Genomic DNA, 24,735 nt, shown 5'->3' with positions numbered 1-24,735 from the left:
TGTCTGATGCGGTGGTGTAAAGCATGCTGCCACTAGTCAGTAGAGCAGTGGAAACGGGTTCTCTGGAGTGACAAATCATGCTTCTCTGTCTGGTGATCCGATGGACAAGTCTGGGTTTGGTGGTTGCCAGGAGAACCGTACTTGCCTGACTGCATTGTAACAAGTTTGGTTGAGGGGATTATGGTGTGGGGTTGTTTTTCAGGGGTTAATGATACATTTTTTATTTATAGGCGCCTTTCTGAACACTCAAGGTCACCTCACAAAACATAATAAAACAGTACAGCAGTAATCAATAAAATTAACAACTATAATTACAGTGCATAAAATCAGAGTACAAAAAACTGGAAACAAAGATTGAGAGAGTGATCACGTGGGATATGCCATTTTAAAAAGATGTGTTTTCAGGAAGGATTTAAAAATGGAAAGTGAGTCAATGTTGCGGATGTCTGGTGGAAGAAAGTTCCAGAGACGAGGGTTAGAGCGGCTGAAGGCTCTGGACCCCATGGTGGCACGAGCAGGAGGTACAGTGAAGTGAATAGAAGAAGACCTAAGAGTACGGGTGGGTGTGTTAATATGAAGGAGGTCAGTGAGGTACCGAGGTTATGAATGGCCTTCAAGGTAAGGAGCAGAGTTTTGAAATCAATGCGGTATTTAACTGGAAGCCAATGAAGCTGCTGAAGGACAGGAGTAATATGAATAATACAAGGGGTTCTGGTGATGATAAAGGCAGCAGAGTTGTTTATGTATGGATTTGAGAGGAAGACCAACGAGAAGAGAATTACAATAATCAATGTGGGATGTGACCAGTTTGTGAATGAGAATGGCTGTATTAGTGGGTGAGAGATGGTCGGTGGCGATCAATGTTAGTAGAGGGAAGTATGCAGACCGAGTGACATTATTAATGTGAGCTTGAAATGAAAGTGTGCTGTCGAGGATCACACCCAGATTCTTGACCTGATGGGAGGGGGAAGCTGTGGAGTTGTCAATGGTAAGAGGATTTGGTGCCACCTCGGTTTTGTCACTGTTCAGTTTGAGGAATTTGCAAGAGAATCAGGATTTGATTTCCGTTAGGCAATCAGAGAGGGAGGTGGGTGGGAGGGATGAGGTAGGTTTGGTGGACAGGTAGAGCTGGGTGTCATCCGCATAGCAGTGGAAATGGATGTTAAAATTTACGAAAGATATGGCCAAGAGTAAGCAGATAGATGATGAACAGAAGGGGCCCCAGGACAGAGCCCTGGGGAACACCGGGAATGACAGGGGATAGCTCTGATTTGAAATGTTTGAGTTGGATGAACTGAGTGCGGCCAGAGAGAGATGAATTAAACCAGTCCAAGGGTGTGTCAGTGAAACCAATAGAGACTAATCTGTCAAAGAGGATGTTATGAGAGATGGTGTCAAAGGCTGCACTCAGATCAAGGAGAATGAGAATAGTTATAGAATCAGCTGCCATGAGAAGATCATTGGTGATTTTTACCAGTGCTGTTTCTGTGCTATGGCAGGGACGGAAACCAGATTGGAATTGTTCATAGAGGTTATTGTCAGACATGTGTGCATGGACCTGATGTGCAACTGTTTTTTCAAGAATTTTAGAAAGAAAAGGTAGGTTAGAAATAGGACGGAAGTTGTTGAAATTGTTCAACAACTGGTCAACATTGTTCAACAACTGGTCTGCACCAGGTTTCTTAAGTATTGGAGTTATTGCATCTGATTTTAGAGATGAGGGAAAAATACCAGAGGTGAGAGAGCAATGTATAATGGTAGTTATTTGGGAAGAGAGAGAGGGTAAGCAGGCTTTTACTAAGACGGTAGGAAGAAGGTCAAGCTGACAAGTAGTTGATTTCGAATTTCTAATAATGTCCAATATTTCAGAAACAGAGGGAAGCGAGAAACTTGTAAATGAAGAAGAGGTCTTGAGAGAACTGAAAAAGACAGACTGTGAGAGGTATTAGTAGTCAGTTGCTGGTGAATCTTGTGCACTTTGGAATTAAAAAATGACATTAAGGAGTTACAGTGAGCAGATGAGTACAGATTGTTCAGATTGGGTTGGGCTTGGCCCCTTAGTTCCAGTGAAAAGAACTGTTAATGCTTCAGCATACCAAGACATTTTGGACAATTTCATGCTCCCAACTTTGTGGATGGATGGCCCCTTCCTGTTCTAAAATGACTGCGCACCGGTGCACAAAGCAAGGTCCATAAAGACATGATAAGCGAGTTTGGTGTGGAGAACTTGACTGGCCTGCACAGAGTCCTGACCTCAACCTGAAACTTTGGGATGAATTAGAGCAGAGACTGTGAGCCAGGCCTTCTCGTCCAACATCTGTGCCTGACCACCAACTCCATATTAAACCCTACGGATTAAGAATGGGATGTCATTAACCTTCATGTGCATGTAAAGGCAGGTGACCCAAAACCTTTGCCAATATAGTGTGTATGACAGAGGTCCAGCATAGAAAAAGTCCTCTCTCTTCTGTATAGTTAGTATCTTTGTTTGATCATTTACACTTCTGTTGCCTTTCCATTGTTCATTTTTCAGTCTTTAAGCCAGAAGAGTTGCGCCAGGCTCTGATGCCGACTCTGGAGTCTCTCTACAGGCAGGACCCTGAGTCGCTGCCCTTCAGACAGCCAGTAGACCCCATGCTTCTGGGGATCCCGGTAGGTAGCACACATATTGCACACATAATTTACAACAAAACCGTTTAATAGATGAAGTGTTGCTGAAATTGTGAAATGTTGAACAGTTTTGGTGCATAGACATAATTCATCTGCACTATTTTAGCGCTTTGGTCTGTCACACTAACATTTTAATTTGTCCTTCTCACCCAAGGACTACTTTGACATCGTTAAGAACCCAATAGACCTGTCCACAATAAAGCGTAAGCTTGACACAGGCCAATACCAGGAGCCCTGGCAATATGTCGACGATGTCTGGCTGATGTTCAACAACGCCTGGCTCTACAACCGCAAGACGTCGCGTGTCTACAAGTACTGCTCCAAGCTGGCCGAGGTGTTTGAGTCAGAAATCGACCCAGTCATGCAGGGCCTGGGATACTGCTGCGGGAGGAAGGTGAGGTGAAGGGGGCGGGTAACAGTGACGTTAAAGATGCATCAAGTTGAGTAGGTTAGATTGAAAAAGCACTGACGTGAGGTATAAGGTTTTGTCAGTTAGCCATAAAGTTACTAAAAAATTCACTTTAACTTTTGGATTTTGTTTGGTTAAACACGCAGAAACAGTTTGAGTATTATTTGAGTAGTACGGTGAGTATTTTCAGTCATTCACTAGGTGAGTGCTTTGTCCACATTCTGTTCACATCTCCCAGCACTAAAGAAGAGAAACCTTAAATAATAAACCTCTGACTGATTAATCTTCCTGCTGCTCAATAAGGATTTATTGTTTGAAATGTTTTGACCCTTTTCATGTCACTTGTTTCTACAGTACGAGTTCTCCCCTCAAACCCTCTGTTGCTATGGCAAGCAGCTCTGCACCATATCTACTGGAGGCACATACTACAGTTACCAGAACAGGTACGTGTGTGTGTGTGTGTGGATAAATGTGCGTGTTTGTCTGTGTATATCTTTATGTGTGGCTATGAACTCAACTATACTGAATATTTAGTCTAGTTTAAATCCTCCCATACGCATCACACATTTGCATACACAGTTGTTTATTAAGTGTTTTGATGGGCAATAAATGCAGCCATTTGAACTGTATTACCCATCCCCTGCAGCTTAGGATCTGTTCCTCTGTAGCTCTAGAGGGACCACAGTGGTCCAGGCAGTAGTGTCATTCTGACAGCTCCGGCTTTAATGGCCCTGCCTCGCGGTCCAGGCACGGCATGAGTTGCCTAATGGTTTTTCTCATAACATTTATTAACTGCCAGGTTGCAGCATGGCACATGAAGGGAAACACTCTGAAAAACCTAAACCCAAAAGAGCATCAGACACTGATGGCAACAAAGCAGTGTCTGAATGTATTTTTTATTCTTTTGCTCAGCATCTATTGAGGGACTGAGTGAATTCAGCGTTGGTGCTCTCTCTCGTATGACATATGAAAATATAACGCTTTGGTTAAATCCACTAACAGTGTTGCCCATCATTGCCTTTTCCTCTCAGTTGAAAGCCAACAGATGACTGATGACTACACAATGTTCCCTTGCACCCCCTGTGGTTTGAACTGTGTAACTGCAGCCCTGCTTTTCACACTGTCTCTGGGCACTGTGAGAGCAGAGCAGCACAGCAGCAGTAGTGATAGAGCGCAGCCTGACAGACAGCACGAGGCTCCTGCAGCGCAGTCTATTTACACTCTCAATGGGAGCTCAGGAATTCCCCAATCTCCATTATAAAACCCCAAAACAAGTGTTATTTTGGGCACAGTTGTATTGGGACACACAAACAAGTAGCTGAATACTAAATATTTTAATCACACATTTTCATGCTTTGGTGAAAAAGAACACGAGGAGCTACTCTCAACTGTTCAACTACACGTATAGTGTTGAATGTGCTCATCGTTAAGTGTGTATTTTTGCAGGTATCATTTCTGTGAGAAGTGCTTCAATGAGATCCAGGGGGAGAGTGTGACGTTAGGAGATGATCCTACACAGCCACAGACGTAAGTAAACTGGCTGCTGATAAATAAACCCACTATAAAAATTTTATAAACAACCCGCAGTTGTGCATTTTTTAGAGACATTATTGTGAGAGACTTTTTCCCCCTTTTTTGGAAGAGCAAAGGGAAAAATGTCCCTATCTCTTATCTAGCTTTTTTAAAACTCTTTCTTTGTGGTGTTTAGATGCTTGTTATGTATGCAGCAGTCCAGTATGCAGCACATGCCCACACATTACCTTTCTAGTCCATTTATTATTATTGTTGTACCATGGTGTGTAAATTGTTATCATGGCCCCCGCACTGAATCGGCCAGCAATGAGAAACGCCCCAAGCCTAGGACTGAAGACAGAAAAATACAAGTCTTTTTGTATGTGCCTTGTCTCACTACCTCTGCCCTCCTTTTCTCTGCCACTTCAGGATGATATCAAAAGACCAGTTTGAACGGAAGAAGAATGATGTTCTCGACCCTGAACCGTACGTAGATGCAAACACACGCTCTTTCAGTGAGAAGGACTAATACTGACGTGTGTTCTTTCTCTGCTTCTTTTTTATGTGTGTTGAATAATTGTTTAACTGTGTTTTCCTATTTATGTGTTCTCGATCACATCTTAAAACTTTTCTGCCTCCCACATCTGCCATTGTTTTGGTGCAAAGTCTACATATTTTCTCTCTGGAGCTCTCTGATCAATCACTTCAGTTTCATTGAAGCCACGGGGTAACTCAGCAGCGCCACCTGCTGAGTGGAACTGAGCGTATTTTCATCAGGGAATACAGGCCCTTAATTCTTTAATATGCAGTGATTGCCTTTCACATTGTCATTGTGACCCAGTGTCAAATAAGAAGCACAATATTTAGTAATCCTCCCACAAAAGCGCACTTACATTGGCTGGTGTACAAGTGCGTAACGACTAGAGGAACATTAACTTGAATGGACCTGTTTATTGCTTGCTGCCTCAGCAGTTAAGTAGTCAACATTCATACATATGATGGACGCCAGGAACTTGACTTGGACAGGTTTGAGGATTGGAACAGAGTTTGATATTATGCATTTTTTATGTATGAAAATTCCCAGATATCCATATTAGAACACGTGGAAGTGCTGCGTCTACAGTAACGGGACAATGCAGAATTTTGCTTAATATAACAAGGACTGAGTCAGGTAGCCTTAGATGTGAACCTGATTTAAACTGTTACTCTATGCTTGCTTTTCTTTAGGTTTGTTGAATGTAAAGATTGTGGACGGAAGATGCACCAGATATGCGTCTTACACTACGAGGTCATTTGGCCATCTGGGTGAGATGATTTTTTTTGTTGATTTGCACAATTGTTTTGGTATCTTTCTGTGGGTTAACTGTAACAATTCTAACTTGTCTCTCTTTCCAGATTCATCTGTGACAACTGTTTAAAGAAGAGTGGGAAAACACGGAAGGAAAACAAGTTCTCTGCAAAACGTTAGTAAATTTCTCTACATTTGAATTTTAAATATCAGCTATCGGCTTTCCTTGTAACTTTTCGTGCAGAGTTATTGAGGTTTTGTCTCACAAACACTGAAGTCACAAGATAATATAAACCACCTCCACCTGCACATGGGCTGCATATGTCTCTGATCGGCTTTCCTGCTGTTACTGCCTTGTATTCTTTTGATGCTGGCCTTGTGGTTTCATTGGTATTTTTCTTTGGTGTTTGTAGCCCTTTAGGACAAGTATGACCTTTATGACATATGGTGCTAACAGATTTCAGCTCTCATGGTCACAAAAATCAGTTCTTGTTTGCTTAAATTGTAGGCCACAGCAGGTTGTTTAAGGCCCAATGTGTAACGCCTGCTTCTCCTTTCTCCTGGAAAGTTAAACCTGCGTGTTTTATGCACTGTAGGGCTGCAGTCGACACGACTGGGAATGTACATAGAAGATCGTGTGAATAAATACTTGAAGAGACAGAACCACCCAGAGGCCGGAGAGGTGTTTGTGCGAGTGGTGGCGAGCTCCGACAAAACGGTGGAAGTTAAACCAGGCATGAAAGCCAGGTGAGAGCATCACTGACAGGAGGACGGGAGGACTGGGTGACTTCTCCAGAAACAGACTTATAATTATAAGAAATGTATGCTTTTTATCATTATCTATTATTTATCAACTTGACAAGCTAAGGGTCAACAGTGGAGATGAGGGAGGCCATAATGTTGTAGACAACCAAATATCTGTCTCGCCCTCTTTGATTTATAGATGCAGTGGCACAGCTCGTATTTGTCCTGAGCTTATTTTTTATTGTTCCTGCCACACGAAGCTGAACGCCCTCTATAAAGCTTTTATACTCACTCAGAGTGATTGTGGAACCTGTGTGTTTGACAAGATGGAGTGTACACCCTCCCTGAGTAACTCCCAGAGGGTCATTCACTGTTTCATCACACAAGATCAAAGTCTGCGATGCTCGTCCAATTGTCACAGGGAGGGCCCCTCATCCACGAGCCTGTTATCTTCAGGTTGACTATTTAAGGCTGTTTGTTTTTTATTGACTGAAGGCCACTTGACTTGATTTGTCCCGTTATGCTCTTGAGTGTCGCTAAAAGCAGCAACACACAAGGCAACTTTTTGGGCAGCTCATGACTCTTGTTTCCTAGAAACCTTTATAGTTGCGATAAAATAAAATGTTAATAAAAATGTAGGTACTGTGTTATATATCTGTGGAATAATTCATCTTAGACTTTGGTTTTAAGATGTTTTTGTTGCAATATATCTGTACAAAATATAGTAAGCGGAACAAACACACATAATCCACATCTTTGCACGGTCCACACTTGTGTTAAGCGCTGTGTTCAGAGCAGACCCTCCCAACATCATTTCGCACGCAATTAACATGTTTTAGTTGGCAGTAATCCAAGATTAAATATCACAATGTTCTCGCTTCTCCATCCAACCAGAGATCACATAATGCTGTTCACACATGTTAATATTTTTTTTTTCCCTCCATTACGTTAGGTTTGTGGACACGGGCGAAATGCCCGAGACCTTTCCCTACAGAACCAAAGCACTTTTTGCCTTTGAGGAGATTGACGGCGTGGATGTGTGCTTCTTTGGCATGCACGTGCAGGAGTATGGCTCTGAGTGCCCATTTCCCAACACTAGGTCTGTGCATCCAATTAATGTGTGTAGTACAGTAAAGGAATGGCACTTTTTGTGGTTGAAATTTACCTTGTTACCATCTCTCTACTTCTGCAGACGGGTCTACATATCATACCTTGACAGTATTCACTTCTTCAGACCTCGGATTCTGCGAACAGCAGTGTACCACGAGATCCTCATTGGCTATCTAGAATATGTCAAGAAACTCGGGTAAGTTTTGCGCAACCACTCCTTTCTCCCTCTCCTCTTGAAAGATAAATTGTGAGAACTGTCTGGAGGGAACTTTGTGATGGGATTAAGTTCTAGGGCAGCAGGTGTCCTGACTTATACGCTGTCTCTCTGGTCTTGATTTTGGTGTGTGCATGCCCACAGGTATACCCAGGGCCACATCTGGGCATGTCCGCCCAGTGAAGGAGACGACTACATTTTTCACTGCCATCCTCCTGACCAGAAGATCCCAAAGCCTAAGAGGCTGCAGGAGTGGTACAGGAAGATGCTGGACAAGGCCTTTGCAGAGAGGATTCTGCATGACTACAAGGTAAGGGGGAAGCGTTTTTCTTAAAAATACTGACGTCTAAATATGCGGTTAGTCATATTTAGAACAAAGGGAGACGCATGTCGTCTCCCACGTTTTGATTGACTGTGTTCCTGATCACGTTTCCTGGTAGAATTCTGTCTGAATAGTTGCTGGATTGAACACATTTGTCTGTATTAAAAGGTAAATGCATGAAAAGTGCACCCAGTGCACTCTGCTGGTATGTTTGATCAGTGAATGGGTGAAACCCATTATTTAATAGCTTGAGTCATCCATGTTTTTTGTCATCCTCTCAGGACATCTTCAAACAGGCGACTGAGGACCGTCTGACCAGCGCTAATGAGCTGCCGTACTTCGAAGGTGACTTCTGGCCCAACGTGCTGGAGGAGAGCATCAAGGAGCTGGAGCAGGAGGAGGAGGAGAGGAAGAAGGAGGAGAACACAGCTGCCACGGAAACTCCTGAGGTGCGAACATGGTGTCATGGTTTGATGACGTGGTACTAGCATAGACACATTTACAACTCCACTTTCTAGTAACATCTTTGGCAGCCATTTTGCACCTCCACCCTTAAATATTTTAGATTTAATATTCTTTCATATACCACGTACATAAAGTTATTGTTTCCAGCACATGTTGAGGAATATGTGATGAATTTTAATGATCTCTAATGAGAAGCTGGATGACAGTGTAACTGAGAACTAATTTGACATGTGGGGATTCTGTAAATAAGCACCCTGTCAGAATATGAAATGTGTTTTGTCATTGTATATGTCTCAAAGGGTACGCCAGGTGACAGCAAAAATGCGAAGAAGAAGAACAACAAGAAGACCAATAAAAACAAGAGCAGCGTGAGCCGAGCCAATAAGAAGAAGCCTGGGATGCCGAATGTAGCCAATGATCTGTCCCAGAAGCTGTACGCCACCATGGAGAAGCACAAAGAAGTCAGACTTGTTTTGTTTTTGTGTGGTTTAGAATCAATATGGGAAGCAGTTTTGAAAATTAAGATTTTTTTTATGAACATTTGTGTATTAGATGGTGAACAAAAGGGAGTCATATCATATCATAATAACACTATAGTTGTTTACTTACTTGTTTACTTACTGTGATGCACAGTAATGAGACTTAGAATGTAAATCTTTTAGTATGTTTTAATACCGGTGTCATTTTGGCTTGTGCTTTTCTAACTCTCACTTCTGTGTGTCACTGTCTGCTGAAGGTATTCTTTGTGATCCACCTCCACTCTGGCCCCATGGCAAACACCCTGCCGCCCATCGTCGACCCTGATCCTTTGCTCTCTTGCGACCTGATGGACGGCCGCGACGCCTTCCTGACTCTGGCCAGGGACAAACACTGGGAGTTCAGCTCCCTCAGGAGGTGCAAGTGGAGCACCATGTGCATGCTGGTTGAGCTGCACAACCAGGGACAGGACCGATTTGTCTACACTTGCAACGAGTGCAAGCACCACGTGGAGACTCGCTGGCACTGCACTGTGTGCGAGGTGAGTTACTAATATTAGTACGCTGTATTTTGTTTTTACACTGGAATTGCTTCCGTTTCAGTTCAATTGTAAGAGGATGTCTGTCAGTGTTTTATGACTGACTAGGACAGATGAGGATCAATAAGGAATGATATTTGTGGACTACATCACATTTCTGTATTATTATAAACAGCGAGAGGACATTTTTGAACCTCTTACAAATCAGTTTATCAGACTTTGTTGGACTGAGATGTTGATTACTGTGTCCCTTGTCTGCCATTTTCTGCAGGACTTTGATCTTTGCATTAGTTGTTACAACACGAAGGGACACGAGCACCAGATGGTGAAGTGGGGCCTTGGCCTGGACGACGACAACAACAGCCAAAGTGGAGAAGCCTCCAAGAGCCCACAGGAGAGCCGGCGCTTAAGTATCCAACGCTGCATCCAGTCCCTGGTCCACGCTTGTCAGTGTCGCAATGCCAACTGCTCTCTGCCGTCCTGCCAGAAGATGAAGCGAGTGGTGCAGCACACCAAGGGCTGCAAGCGCAAAACCAACGGTGGCTGCCCTGTATGCAAGCAACTCATCGCGTTATGCTGTTACCATGCAAAGCACTGTCAGGAGAACAAGTGTCCTGTCCCGTTCTGCCTGAACATCAAGCACAAGCTCCGCCAGCAGCAGCTGCAGCACAGGCTCCAGCAGGCCCAGCTGATGAGGAGAAGAATGGCCACCATGCAAGGGAGAACCATGCCGCTACCGTCCCCACCGGCCTCAGCTGCTCCCAGCACTCCCACTTCCCATGCCCAGCCCAGCACTCCCCAGACGCCCCAGCAGCCTCTCTCCAACCAGCCGCAGACCCCCAACTCAACAGGCGTCATGTCCCCCTCCTTTGCCAATACCCCTCGCAATGGCCAGCCTCAAGCTCCGGTGTCTCAGGGCAAGCCTGGACCCCAGGCCTCCCCTCTACACCAGCAGCAGTCCCCTCTCCCCCAGCCGCCACAGCCACCTCAGCAGCCCCCCCTCGCTGCAGTCAAGATGGCACGGCACATCGAGATGATGGCGCAGGCCCAGCAGAACCAGCAGAGCTTCCGGGTCAACATGAACAGCTTGCCCATGAACCCCCAGCAGCCACAGCAGCGCATGACCGGACCAATGCAGCCACCCATGCAGATGGTGCCAGGGCCCCGGGGGCCACAGGTCATGCAACCGGGCATGGCCCCAGGACAATGGCCTGGAGCTGCGGGGCCCATGCAGGCAGCTCAGACTCAACAACCAGGCCTTGTCCCAGGCCAGACACCACAGCAGGCCATGACCATGCAGCGAGCCATGTTGTCCCCAGGGCAGCAACCTCAGCCGGGCCAGAGGCTGCTGATTCCACAGCAGCCTGGTGCCCGGCCACAAACACCCCAGAGACCTGGTGCTATTGCACCCAACGCCCTGCAGGACCTTCTCCGCACCCTGAAGTCTCCCAGCTCGCCCCAGCAGCAGCAGCAAGTCCTAAACATCCTCAAATCAAACCCTCAACTAATGGCTGCTTTCATCAAACAGCGAACAGCCAAGTACCATGCCAACCAGCCGCAGCAGCAGCAGGCAGGTCAGCAACAGCAACCCGGCATGCCAACAATGCAGGCCATGGCCATGGCAGGAGGGGCGGTTCAGAGGCCGGGGATGCCCCCTCAGCAGCCCCAGCAGCCTCCTGCCCAGAGCATGGCTGCATTAGGTGCTCAGGGGCAGCTGATGAATGCAGCGCATACCAACCCCCAGATCCAGGAGCTCTACCGTCGGCAGCTCTTAAGGCAGCAGCAGCAGCAGCAGCAGCAGCAGCAGCAGGGGGTGATGCCTCAGGGCCATCCGGGCCAGTTCCCTGCTCAAGCGCAGGGTACAGCAGCTACATACTCCCAGCTCCGCATGCAGCAACAGCAGCAGCAGATAGCCATGCAGGCAGGTGCAGGAGCAGCCGGGGGTCCCATGGGCCAGCTCCCACCTATGGCCCAGCCTGGCATGGGGATGGACTCCCCCCAGAACTTACTGCATCAACGGATGCTCCAGCAGCAGCAGCAGCAGCAACTTCCCCAGCAGCAGCAGGCCGTCCTCAAGCAGCAGATGGGCTCTCCTGCCCAGCCCAGCCCCATGAGTCCCCAGACCCACCTGCTGGCCGGCCAGCCTCAGGGTGGAGCTCACCTACCCGGCCAGCCCGCACTAGCCAATGCCCTCAGCAACCAGGTCCGCTCCCCCGCTCCTGTTCAGTCTCCCTGTCCGCCCTCGCAACAGCAGCAGCGGCCACATTCCAGTCCCTCACCGCAGGTCCAGCCCCAGCCCTCACCACAGCACCCACATCCACCCCACTCGGGTTCCCCCCATCCAGGACTCGGGGGCCCACTTTCAGGGTCCATGGAGCAGGGACACTTGGGGACACCAGAACAAAGCGCCATGCTACCGCAGCTTAACACACCCAGCAGAGGGGGGCTGAACAGTGACTTGGGGATGGTGGGAGATGCTACAGGTGACACTCTGGAGAAGTTTGTGGAGGGATTGTAGCATTTCTGCTGGGAAGTAAAGAACAAAATCTCACTCCCACTGCACTTCCTCTTAGTTTCTCATCAGACTCTTTAACCCGTTTGAGGGCTTTGTTTGTTCTTTCTAAGGTTGAGAACAGTTTTTTTTTTTTGTACTGACATGTAAAACTGTTGTAAAAAGAAGAAAGAAAATTAAGCACCAGAAAAAAACAAAAAAAAGCAAACACTTCTTGGGAATGTAATTGTTTCCTAAACCCAAGTGATGGGTGTTTCTTCCTTAAGACGTTGAGGGATTTGCAAGTTGCTTCTTAAATGAAATTTAAATCACAAAGAATATATTTTTTGGTTGAGACCAAATGTGTTCAATACTCAATTTAGTTTGGTTTGTTTTTGGTATGGTTTCATGCCTTTCCCGTTTCTTTTCTTTTTTTTTTTTTTTTAAAGAAAATGTACAATTGCATTATATAATTCATATCTTTTTATTTTGTACCTTTTGAAAAGAAACTTAAAGCATTTTTGTGTTGAAACTGTAAAATAATTTGTCTGGGCCAGGTTTTCGTTCTTTTCTCAAGCTGTCATTTCTGGCAATTGTAATCTAGTGTTGTACCATTACTCCAAGACAGTGAGTTCAGGGACCGCTCCCCTCCTCTTTGTGTGTATGAAGAGCACTCAGTTGTATTAAAATAGGAAACAGACTGCGGCAGGTTGTGAATACACAGGCATGTTTGCAGGCGCATATGAAGACACTGACACCAAGCCCTCACAGTCACTAAAATAACTACAGCGCCGACTGGTTTCACAAACACACACACAAGGACTGCAGCCTACATCCCAGTGGCCTGGAATTTGGAAAATCTGTCTTGCAGGTGTAGGATTTTTGACATTAAAAATAATTTGTAAACTTTTTTTTTTGTCATACAAATGTTGTAAAGTGTAAAGAGAGTGTGAGAAAGACCAGCCCCCTAAGCTGAGGTGGAATGATCACCGGTTGTTTGTAGGCCACATCTCGGATGACGCCCCATCCTCTACATTTTACACTAAGATGTGTGCTATCTAGGGATGAAGGGCTCATTTGAGATTCACCTTGAGTAAAACTAAATGTTATCAACCCTCATTCCTCTCTTATGAAAAACTTGAATTAGGGGGATTTACTTTTTCTCCTATTGTAAATCAAGTTATTAAGCAAAATACTATAAATATAAGGAAGAGAGAATGAAATCACTGTATAAACTGGTAAAAGACTCATTTCTTACTTATATACCATATTGTTAAATAAACTGTGTGCAACAGAAGAACTCCAGTACTCTGTTGACAAAATAATGAAGCATTACTCCTCCTGTTGGTTTGTGTTCATTTGTTTCCACAGTGGCGGCTGGTAAATAACCTTTATTTCTAATGAAACTTTTTTTTGTTATGCAACATTATTTTACACCTACATTCCTCACAGCATAACAGTTTGCATGTAGTGATGCAGCAATTTAATGCTATAGCTCACATCAGAAACAAAAAAATGAAAATTCTATGAGACATTTGACTCAGTCTTAGGTCTTGTCTGGATTCCAGGCTCATAAATACATATAGACACACAATAGTTAAAGGATGGGAGGAGGGTATAAGGTTGTGGGCATGTGTATCCTGTCTTAAGACAAAATGATGCCTCTGGCAGCAGCTTTTTCATTAGTAATGTTACTTTACTCTCAGACGTTGCCAATGCCCTCAAATTAGGAAATATAAGAAATCAGATTAATTGGTCAGAGGGAAGTTGGTGAGTTCGTTTTATTGAAAATGACTTCAGATAAGCACCTGAAGCAGACGGCATTAATATTTTGAACATAATATAGATCTGTCGTATCTTACATACGCTCCGCTCCCACGTCTTGTGATGGTGTGACCCACTGCACTCAAAGAGGTTAAGAGATTATTTTATTACTCAGAAGACATTATATTGATAACCAGGGACTATAATTTGGTACTTTTATCAAGACAGGTACGGAGTAAAAACATGAGGGCTGTGCATCATTTGGGATAAATACACTGTACCTCAGTCTAAAATATTTATCCGTTTCCTTTTTTATTACTGCTGACTTATAGATTTGGCCGGTGAGGTAATTTGAAGGTATTTGCAATGTAATTTTGATTTAATTGATAATGCTACTATATATTTAGTTATTTGGCATAAAGTAGCATGGACCCACGGATGGACCTAGTGTTGCTATAATCTGTGGGTCCTTGGCGAGGCGTTACAGTCACGTGATCTGGAGGGCGCGCATTCGTTCGAGTATCGTCACATGACCGGAAGCAAAAAATATAGCGGTTGTGTGGGAGCACTTTTGAAATGAAAACAAACCCCGCTAACATCTCTAGCCTGCTTTACCCATATAATTAATACATAACGTTACATAAAATACACGAGGCTCGCCTTGGAGGCAGGCTCGTGAGTGAACAGCGATGAGTCGGAAAGCTGAAGAGCAAATTAATCAAACCTGGGTGAGGATAAAGTGTTAGCAAGACCTGCTAGCTGGCTAACTGATATAGTCACTACAAACAAACGCTTTCAAGCATTATTAGTTAAGAATTCGTCCTAAATGTGTAAATGTGAGTTTGCATTGACGCGTAGCATAGCTGTTTTGTATTTTTGAGTAAAAGAGCTAAACGGAGTCTTTAATCTTGCTAACATACAAGGTACAAATGGTTTATTTATCATTATACAAGCTTGACTTTAACCTTCTTTGGATATACAACACAAGGTTGTATAATGAAGCATGTAACAAATGTCCTGTTGGTCCCTGAACCCAACCAACATCAGTTGCTTCAACCTGAACTAGCTCTCTTTGCAGGCTGATCGTCACAACTGGGAACATGCTGGCAAGGCCTTTTAATGTGAGACAAAGTAACTTACACCATCATGGATGACTCGGACCAGGATTTTGTAGATCTCTGCTCGAAGCTGCTAAAGCGAGTCCGCAAGAAACCAGGTGAGCCCAGACAGCCAAGGAAAGCAGAGCATCAGCCCTCCAGCCAGGCAAGCGAAGGGGACAAGAGGAGGAGAAATAACAAAAGAGAGGGTGACTGTGGGTCCAAGTTTGCTGGCACCCAGCCTGTTTGTACAGGTGCAGCAGCCGAGCAGCATGTGGTCTGCGGAGGGACTGGACATGATTCAGGAGATGCTGGGTCTTCAGCTGTGCCTGCAGCAGTGCCGAGTGCCGAGAGAGGTTTGGCAGCGAAAGACAAAGTACTCCACAGAATGCAACAGTTTAAGAGAGTCAGTCCTCAGAGGTTGGTCCACAAGGACAAGAGCCGGCCAACAAACGATTGCGTTCCTCCACCACCTCTGGCACAAAGACGAGGTGGGATGATGGTGCTCCTGGCACAGATTGATAGTATGCTGTATTGTTGCCCAGTGGACAGAGAGCACAGTGTAATCATTTCAGACTGTATTGAGGCGCAAATGAATCAATATCATGATATAAGTAAAAACGTTTTATAAAAGTGCTATAACTGCAGCCTATTTTAGCACACCCTTTACCTGCATCTGTATTTCCTACCTCCCCGCTGTACCCAGATCCTCCCGAATACTTCACCTCGGGCCTCCACCTGGAGCTGCAGGACAGTGATGAGGCTCTGGCCCTGCGGCTGCAGCAAGAGCTGGACAGGGAGGCAGCAGAAGCCCAGATTGTGGACCTAGAGGATGGAGGCCTCTTTTTCTGTCAGATCTGCCAAAGAGACTTGTCGCACATGACCTCTGAGGGGCGAACACAGCACCTCAACAGGTCTGGATGTTTATATTTAGTGTTGGCACTTGGCTGAGGCTTTTTATCCAGAGTTATTTGCAACAGTAAAATTAACTTAAACATCTTGACTGCAAGCCATGGGCAAGCATTGGACTGGTGGACACACTTGAGTGTGAGAATGGTCCTTCTTTCTAGGTGTTTGGATGAGAGTGAAGAGAGCGCCCCAGCCCCTCCTCCTCCTCCTGGCATCCCTGACTGTCCCATCTGTGGCAAGAAGTTCAAGTCCCAGAAGAGTCGTTCAGCCCACCTGAAGCGCTGCTCTTCAGACATGGGCGTCACTTCGGCTGTGCTGCTGCAGGCTGTGCAGAGACAGGCTGAGGAGACCCAGAATCTCCACGTTGCTAACACACTGTGAGTCAGGTCACTCCGACAATAGAAATAGCTTAACGTCAGTGTATGAGTACTTACAAAGCTATTTTTTTTTCTATTCAGCGCACAGACTGGAGGCACCAAAAGAAAAGGCCCCTGCAAGCCAGGCCTCCCAGCAAGGAAGAAGCCCAGGAAGAAGACTGAACCCGTGGATGAAGACACCATGGTGGCCCTGGCTCTGTCCTCCTCCCTGCTGGAACAGGAGAGGGAGGCAGAGAGACAGTTACATACAGAGACTGCTGCTTCTCACATCTCCATGACTCCAGCGTTGAAGTGGAGGCCAGACGCAGGTACAGTAACATCCACATCAACTCAGGTATGTTATGTGAAATAGGCTGGATGAAACACAAAGTTTTATTTGTTGTGTGTTTGTGGTTTTAATTTATTGTGTTAATATTGTCGTGTTGAGAAGCAATTTACTGTAACAAGTATATTTGGAAATTTGGGAAAAACCCTTTATTTCCAGTGTGGTACATAAATTCATATATATTTAGTAGACAAATTAAAGATTATATATAAAAACGTGAGGACTGCGCTAGGCCTTCCGATGCATCGTCTGACCCCACTCTCTCCTCCTGTTGGTGCAGGTAAGGGGCGTGGAAAGAAGAAAAAAGGCGCCGTCCCTTGTCCTCCTCCACTCCTCCTCATTCAGGATGCTGAGGCGGCTCTGACAAGGCTGCAGGAACGGGTTTCTGCTCTCCTCATACACCATCGGCCCCCCTCTCCCCCCACCCCGACCCGCTGCCCCAGCAGTCTGCCTGGCTGGAGCGGTGCTGCCCCCCTCTGGCAGAAGAGCACACTACTGGGCGGAGGCTCCAACTGTTTGTCTGATTTCTACACTCCAGAGCTCGGAGAGTTCATCACACCTTCGCAATCTGCAGCGGTGAGAGGGACCAAAGACACGTTTGCACATGTTTTGCTGTGTTATTTCTGTTTTGTTTAAACTGAACAGGGGAGTTGAAGTCAGACTAAATAATTAAGCTTGTTTTCTGTTCTTTTTTTTTTTTTATCAAATGCCACTTGAGATAGAGAAGCACACACTGTTTGGTTGTCCTGTCCTAGAAATAAAAATGTGCGTATTAACATGGAAGTGTCTGAAACTGACAGGGAGATACTGAAGATAATGATGTTATTTTGTTGGTGAATTTAGTAAATGTATTAAAATACCTCGACTTTAATGCAAAGCTGTATTTCTCAGATTCAAAAAAATATATGGGTGTAAAAGAAAAACAAACTTAAAAGCACATATTTGAGACTGGAAAGCCAGCTGCACCGATTTTAAGAAGTTTGGCTTTATTAAAATTGCACTGAAGATTGTTTTTTTTCAAAGAAATACTAGAACAGACTTAAGTTTTTCTGCTTACCTTACATCCTTGTACAAACAAACTGAGCTTAATTCGCCATTTATTTATTAGGTTTGTTTCAGTATGTTACTATTCTAATAATTTTATTTAGTTGTTTTTCACAAATTTAATTTATAGATTTGTTTTAAATCAAATACAAGGTACAACAGGTTGAATAAAAGGTACAAGGAAAATGTATTTATCATTTTACATTTACATAGCCCCCCCATTTTTTATTTATCATTAACACAGGGTTGTATAACAAGATTAAGTTGTAGTTCCCTTTATGCTACTCATAAAAACAAACGTTCCGGTAGATGGTGGATAAATATGTCAGAAATATAATTAACTAATATATATTTAACATGCTGCAGTGCTGAGTATAAATTTGAGCTTAAAAGTCTGATGGGGGGGGGCTGAAACTTCTATATGTCTTCCCAGAAGGCAGCAGGGTGAACAGGCTGTGGCTGGAGTGGGTACTGTCTTTTAGTATCCTTTGGGCTCTGCGCAGCCACCTCACCGATATTACTGATGATCGGTAGATATCAGTGATCTTCTGAATGTGAGCTTTTGTGATGCTTTGAATATTTGACCAACAAACTAAAATCAGATCTCAGCTGAATTGAATTTATATTTTTCTCCTCCACTTCTAGACCGATGCAACCACCTCCTCCACCAGCAGGCCTGAGTCTTCTGTCCAACCTGTGAGCGAAGGAACTCCTCTCACAGGAACCAGGGCCTCCATCCTGCTGTCCTCTTCCCAGATGGCCTCCTCCACCCCGGAGACAGGGCAGCTCCCAGTGGGCAGCCAGGCACTCCTAGAACTGATGGAGCTGGCTGAAGACGGTGTTACCCTCACCCAGTGTGGTTACACTGCTTCAGGCCCTGAGAAAGGTCACAAACTGATTTCCTAAATTTTAACATGAGAATTCATGTGTACTGCTACACAAGGATCACCGATTGGAGCAACTTGCCAGCCCAAACTGCTAAATAGTGACTTAATTGGTCATCAGTCCGGGTCCTGATTGTCTTTGTTCCAACAGACAAGATCGCTGCACAGATCACAAACCTCCATCTGAGCGGGTTCGTCCCAGAGGAGGATGTGCAGGCTGACCCACGTTTGAGTAGCTTTCTGCCAGAAGTGACACACACACACTCAGAGGACACCCACGGCCAAGCAAGGAGGACAGCTGATCAGCCAGGAGCACATAAAGAGCGAGGAAGCCACAGACCAGTAAGACCTGTTATTTCCAACCCGGATCCTGGATTCTCCTGTTTTTCATCATCATCATTTGTATCTGACCAAATCTTCAGTTCATCAATTGGTTGCATTTCTGTAAAGTAAATCTTATCTTGCTTACATGCAGTCCGATGAGGTGACATGACACTACTGCACAACTTGTATGAACACTGGTTTCACCCAGTGATCATGTTGGTTAAAAAGTTTAAGCCCAAACAAAAACATTGTATCTTAATGTATAATACATAATATGCCATGTGTTTTATGTGACTTTCTCAGGACTGAGATGATACAGTGGAGGATGTCTTCTCTGGTGTGCCCACTGTGTGCCTCTGTGTGCCTCTGTGTATTCAATCTGAAGTGCACTGACCCCAGTACTTCCTGCTGGTGTTTCCTCTGTAGGTGGCGCTGTCCAGGCTGGTATCAGACCTGAGCAGCATGGTGAACAACCCTCAGCTCAGTGATCTGCAGCTCCAGGTGGACAGTGGAGAGGTCTACTTTGCTCATTCCTTCATGGTGTATGCTCGCTGCCCCCTGCTGGCAGAAATGGTAACATTTATCTCCTTGTGTGTTGCCTAGCACAGCCCTACTATTATATAAAAACCAGGACTGCATACTTGCATGTATAAATCTCTGCTCTGTTTTCATAGTTTAACTTTGAAATGATAAATGTAGTTTAACTGTAAGACTTACTAAATGGACTAAAACATGCCACAGTACATGATACTTATCAGCAGATAGTTTCAGCTCCTCTAATAAAGCCGAGCAGAGGCTCTCCAGTTGATTTCAGTCAAGCTGAAAGCATTTTAGCAGTGCTGTGTTTTCTTGAGTTTGTCCAAAACTTTAATTTAGAAAAAGGATTAAAATTTTTGTACTGCCAGGAATGCTTAGTGTATGTTTTGTTTTTGCTTACGTGTGAGCCATGTCAAAGACAAAGTTTCATCACTGTGTGATGGACAATAACATTTCTCTGAATCATAATTTAAAATATACAGTTAGTCAATCTAAATAACATTTTCACAAGGTCTACATTTAAACATCTGTGATCAGAAACAACATTAGAACGTGTACTCTCTTTGCATTCTCCTCCTGCTCCTCTCACAGGTACATGAGAGTGGTTTTGGGGCTCAGGAAGAAGGCATGCCTGCAGCACAGAGGGTGTTGATGAACGACGTCCCGGGACAGGCAGTGTTTGCTTTGCTGCAGTACCTCTACACAGCCCACTGCTCCATCCCAGCATCACTGAGGCCTCATGTACTGGAGCTTGCGTCCAGGTTAGTATACGAGCCAGGCCGTTTGTACACATTTTTATAATGAGCAGTGAGTCAAAGATGTCATACAATTTTAAATAACAAAAAAATTTGGTCCACCTTTGGTCTAGATAATTTTGCTGACTTTCATTGTTTTTTCAGGTTTTTGTTCTGATGTGTTGTCTGAATGTTGAGCAGCCCAATGTATTAATACTTGTAACAAAACGAGAATTACTTTACTGTCAGTCTGTGTTTTTGTTTTTCATTCCCATAGTAAAGAATGTCCACTTAGGTATTACTTGTTAAATCAAATCAGGTTTATTAGACCCAAGACTTTTGAAGTGACCATTTTATACATTTACATTACATTTACTCATTTGGCAGACGCTTTTATCCAAAGCGACTTACATTTGAGGAACAACATACAAGCATCAACAGAGCATCAATTACAGATCTACAACTGACAAAACATACTAGTAAGAGCAGCAATAAATACTAGTAAGAGCTCACAGTACAAATCACATCAGTGGGGTAGATACCTATGGAAGGAAGTAAGAGTTAACAAAAAGTGCAATCAAAACAAAAAAGTGCAATCAATACAAGATCATTGTAGGGGATAGAAGAAGAAGAGCACAGGAAGTGCATGTTAGAGGTTAGAGGTTTTATAAGAAAACATTATAGCATATAGCATTATAAGAAAACACAGCAAATTCATTATTTTGTCATTTCCTGCCTATCTGTAATATAGCTTACACCAATGGTTCTCAGAGTGGGGTCCGAGGACCCCCAGGGGTCCTTGAGGGGGTCCCAGGAATCCCCAGCAAAACGGGGAATCATTTATTTTCCCTATAAGTAACATAGTGACTGAACGTATAACTATTTTGGTCATGGATTTCATGCACTTTCTGGAATAAAACATCTAAAAGCCAAAATCCTATCCGATGGGCGATCCTGGGACAAAATCTTTTCAAATGGGTGTCCGTGGTCTAATTTGTGTCAGTTTAGGGGTCATTGATGCGGAAAAGTTTGAGAACCACTGGCTGTTATGAACCGTATTTTGGCAAAGGTGCAGAAGTCAGTTTTGTTTATGCAACAGATTGTTCTCGTTTGATTCCAGAAACCTGAAAACTATGTATAAAATAATAGCTCATGTTCGATAGATGGATTTGAAAATCCATTAAAAATTCAACATTCTAATATAAACAATAAATTCAACTTTATTCTTTGGTGAGAAAGCTTGAATACGGTGTTGTGTCTTGTCTTTGTGCATGTTAAGGTTTGACTTGCAGGAGCTACAGCAGCTTTGCGAGCTCAACCAAGAAGACGCAGCGACTCAGTGGGATGAGGAAAACTACACAAATCAGGAGAACGTCCACAACCAAACAGACCAGGCCTTCACGGAGCTGCTCCGCTCAATGTGGATGGAAGAGGATGAAGACATCCAGGGTAGGGATCCAGATGGAGGAAGCGATGAAGAGAGAGGATTGGAAGAAGCCGATGACCTCACATCAGGTGAGAGAGAGATTCACGAGGAGAGAGTGAACGAGGAAGAGCTGGAAGAGATCTACGAGTTTGCCGCCACGCAGAGAAAGAGGGAGGAGGAGGAGACGGCAGATGAGGAAGAAGATGGGGAAGAAGTGTTCGTGAACCTGACAGAACCCAGAAGAAGCTCAACCGGCTTCAGCATAAAAAACCTGCAGCCGGACCCCAGCCTGGATTGTAGCTATAGCCGTCTCTTCTCTGACTCCTGGGGGGTCTACGAGGAAGGTGATCCTTCCTCCTTACCCTCTACTTCACATACCCCTCAATCCCAACAACACCAGTCCTCTCATAAACCCTTATCTAAACGGTCCGGCAGAACTTTGCTTCAGTCTTCAGCGAGCGGAGTTGACGACCTTTCCCTCAGCCCCCCGCCCAGTACATCCAACCTTCCTGTCCCAGGTCAGTCCCCTGGTCAAGTGGGTGACTGGGGTGGCGGTGGAGACAAGGGAACAGAAGGTTTGCCTTTGAAGCGAGACAGCCAACGCCCCCGTAGTATGTGTGTCCCTCTTTCCCCTAATTTGCCTCAGAAAAAGGATGAACCTGAGCTCATAGTTTTGTCTGACTCAAGCGAGGAGACAGAGGTGGTTCTTAGTTCCCGCAGTCCCTCGCCACATCCTCCTTGCGCCGTCCAGAACCTGCAGAGCTACACCCAGATCAAACCTCAGTCAGTCCTGAAACCTGGTGAACCCACGCTGGAGAATAAAGAGCCCCGTAGTTTAGAGTTTAGTCCTGGTGATCCAGTTCATCCAGGCTCCGGGTGTGACCAGATTCCAGTGGACTACTCTCCAGAAGTGTCCTGGCTGATCCCATCCACACCGCTCCAGCCCAGAAGAAGCACCACAACCAGCTCCACTCAGACCAAAAGCAGCATGTGCAGGACGCAGCTGTTCCCTAAAGGGGAAACCTCCCCGCCCTCTGTTTCCTCTTCTCCTGCTTTACCATTTAACAACAGACTGCAGACCTCCAGCAGTCCAACCAGAGTTTCCGCCCACGTTTGTCCAACAGAGGGCAGTGTTCCTAGGATAAAACTGGAAGAGACTGTTTCCTCTAGCTCCAGCTTTGATCTAAACTTTTGTACTAAACGAAGCAGTAATGATGTGGGTAAGGATGGAGAAGTGTTTGCAGTACCCCCATGCCGACCTAAGCTCTCACACCCCTCAGGCTCGACTTCATCAAAGCAGGACACACCCCTCCACATCCAACCCCAGCCTTACAGCAGCACCCCCCTGCACACAGAGCTCCACCAGCCCCCTGTTCTTGGCACCTCCCCACTTCACAGCTGCCTCGATAAGCAGAGGTCATCAAGTCAAGGAAGGGATAGGACGCCATCTCTAAGCCCGGAGAAGGCCGAGTTAGGGAGCTTTCATCTGTCCACCTTGTCTGACCCTTCAGAACCACCCTCCTCTTCCTCTCACAGAGGTCTTCAGAGTTCACAGAGACACAGCGACTCCTCTCATCAATGTTCTGCTGAGTCCAGCAGTCACAGTGACACAGGGCCTGAGCTAACGAGGAGAGGACTAAATATAAATGCAGAGCGAGAGATGGGACGCAGAAATAAAGACCCAGCTAATGACGGAGAGCAGGAAGAAGCAGAAGCGGAAACTGGAGAGGCAGAAGTTTCAGAATTGAGTTTCCAGCAGAGCTTCATGGCCATGGATGAGCCCCCCATAGCTTTCAACGACTCGTGGGGCTTCGACGACTGTGTAGATGCCAACCCGGGCTGCTTCAGTCTGAGGCTGGAGGACAGCACAGGATCGGGCCAGCAAGAGCGCAGCGCAGGACAACGAGAAACCGCCAGTTCAACGTCCTCTACCGACTGTCACCCTCCACCATCTAGTTACTGCATCCAGTCATTGAAGAGTCGCGGTGGTGCGACTGCCTCCTCTCCACCCAAAGCCCCTTCCTTTACCCCTTCACCACCTGACCCCACCACCCGGACAACACCAGAGATGATCAACAGCCTCCTGGATTCCAAAATATGGGACAGCTGGGAGGAGAAAGAGGAGGAGGAGGAGGCTCTTCCTCTCTCTCAGCGGATGAACCCCTCTGCCCATCTCAGAACACCAGGTGAGTATTCTTACTCTCACTGCAGTACTTTGGCTCAAGTTTTCTTCTGCAATTTTTAAATAATTGTCTGTCTTCTGTTTATAGACTAAACAACGGAATAACAATAATGGATAGATTAATCAATGATCAAAATAGTCTTGAGTTTCAGCCCTACCTTTTTTTTTTTTTTTCTTTTTTTTTTCATTTGTTTAGGAGTGTTTTGTTTTGTATTTCCGTGGATGATTGGCCAACCATAAATAACATGGTGGCACATATCAGTTGGATATTATAATGGAGTTTGATAACAGAAATCTTTCAGCTGTCCAGAGTCATTAGCAACAGATTTTCCAGAAAACATTGACCACATACACCAAAAACTGAGGCTTTTTTTTTCTGTGTGCCCAGCTTCACATGAAATCAACTAGTCCATGTAGCTGTTCTGAAGGCATTCTGGGAAATGTAGTTAATTACTAACTGCAGTAAGTGGGGCAAGCTGATAGAAAACAGAACATCAACCAAAATCCAATTTAAGACACATCACTCGAAGACACCATTACGCCCTGAACATCATGTAAATGATATCTGAGTGTGAGAGAGGGAACATATACTGTGTTTAATTTCAGTTTCTTAAAGACTGTTTGGTTAGGTTTTATTTAAAGAAGCATCTAACCGTAAACATTTGATTTCACTGCATTCAGTTATCTTTTATTTTTTAAGTTTGGGTGCAGAAATCAGACTGGTGTCTTTAAACAATGTCTTCCTGTTTGTCTCATCAGCATCACCACACAATAAAAGGCTTCGAACCTTGGTGCCTATCACCCCCCTGCCTCACTACTCTGACATGGACACGCCGGAGCTCAAGAACAAACTCAACAGGTCAGTTGGCTCAGTCCCAATCCCCCCGCCCTC

The 24,735-nt window shown here is 45.0% G+C and overlaps 2 protein-coding genes across 6 annotated transcripts in view; both read left to right on the top strand.

Moving 5' to 3' along the window:
• The window catches only part of crebbpa (CREB binding protein a), a 66,662-nt gene extending 53,087 nt beyond the window's left edge, over nt 1–13,575 (top strand). For all 4 annotated transcript variants that reach the window (XM_046047085.1, XM_046047086.1, XM_046047084.1 and 1 more), the window contains 15 exons: nt 2,534–2,652; nt 2,825–3,064; nt 3,434–3,522; nt 4,526–4,606; nt 5,021–5,077; nt 5,819–5,896; nt 5,987–6,054; nt 6,476–6,626; nt 7,576–7,722; nt 7,816–7,929; nt 8,092–8,257; nt 8,551–8,718; nt 9,034–9,195; nt 9,471–9,752; nt 10,021–13,575. In XM_046047085.1, coding sequence (XP_045903041.1) covers nt 2,534–2,652; nt 2,825–3,064; nt 3,434–3,522; nt 4,526–4,606; nt 5,021–5,077; nt 5,819–5,896; nt 5,987–6,054; nt 6,476–6,626; nt 7,576–7,722; nt 7,816–7,929; nt 8,092–8,257; nt 8,551–8,718; nt 9,034–9,195; nt 9,471–9,752; nt 10,021–12,267 — 4,169 coding nt within the window. In that variant the 3' untranslated portion in view covers nt 12,268–13,575. The remainder of the gene's footprint in view (nt 1–2,533; nt 2,653–2,824; nt 3,065–3,433; nt 3,523–4,525; nt 4,607–5,020; nt 5,078–5,818; nt 5,897–5,986; nt 6,055–6,475; nt 6,627–7,575; nt 7,723–7,815; nt 7,930–8,091; nt 8,258–8,550; nt 8,719–9,033; nt 9,196–9,470; nt 9,753–10,020) is intronic.
• A 953-nt stretch (nt 13,576–14,528) lies between these two features.
• slx4 (SLX4 structure-specific endonuclease subunit homolog (S. cerevisiae)) overlaps nt 14,529–24,735 on the top strand; it is a 12,899-nt gene continuing 2,692 nt past the window's right edge. Inside the window, exons 1-12 of one of the 2 annotated variants that reach the window (XM_046048052.1) lie at nt 14,529–14,732; nt 15,083–15,592; nt 15,808–16,015; nt 16,172–16,387; nt 16,469–16,695; nt 16,993–17,288; nt 18,402–18,642; nt 18,792–18,982; nt 19,391–19,537; nt 20,093–20,262; nt 21,515–23,847; nt 24,603–24,702. In XM_046048052.1, coding sequence (XP_045904008.1) covers nt 15,151–15,592; nt 15,808–16,015; nt 16,172–16,387; nt 16,469–16,695; nt 16,993–17,288; nt 18,402–18,642; nt 18,792–18,982; nt 19,391–19,537; nt 20,093–20,262; nt 21,515–23,847; nt 24,603–24,702 — 4,571 coding nt within the window. In that variant the 5' untranslated portion in view covers nt 14,529–14,732; nt 15,083–15,150. The remainder of the gene's footprint in view (nt 14,733–15,082; nt 15,593–15,807; nt 16,016–16,171; nt 16,388–16,468; nt 16,696–16,992; nt 17,289–18,401; nt 18,643–18,791; nt 18,983–19,390; nt 19,538–20,092; nt 20,263–21,514; nt 23,848–24,602; nt 24,703–24,735) is intronic. The other variant, XM_046048051.1, reaches the window with a different exon arrangement.

The sequence above is a fragment of the Micropterus dolomieu genome, linkage group LG04 (assembly GCF_021292245.1).
Source record: "Micropterus dolomieu isolate WLL.071019.BEF.003 ecotype Adirondacks linkage group LG04, ASM2129224v1, whole genome shotgun sequence".
In the NCBI taxonomy this organism is placed as follows: Eukaryota; Metazoa; Chordata; class Actinopteri; order Centrarchiformes; family Centrarchidae; genus Micropterus; species Micropterus dolomieu.
Note: the sequence above shows the minus strand (reverse complement) of the source record. Positions and strands in the feature narration are given on the sequence as shown.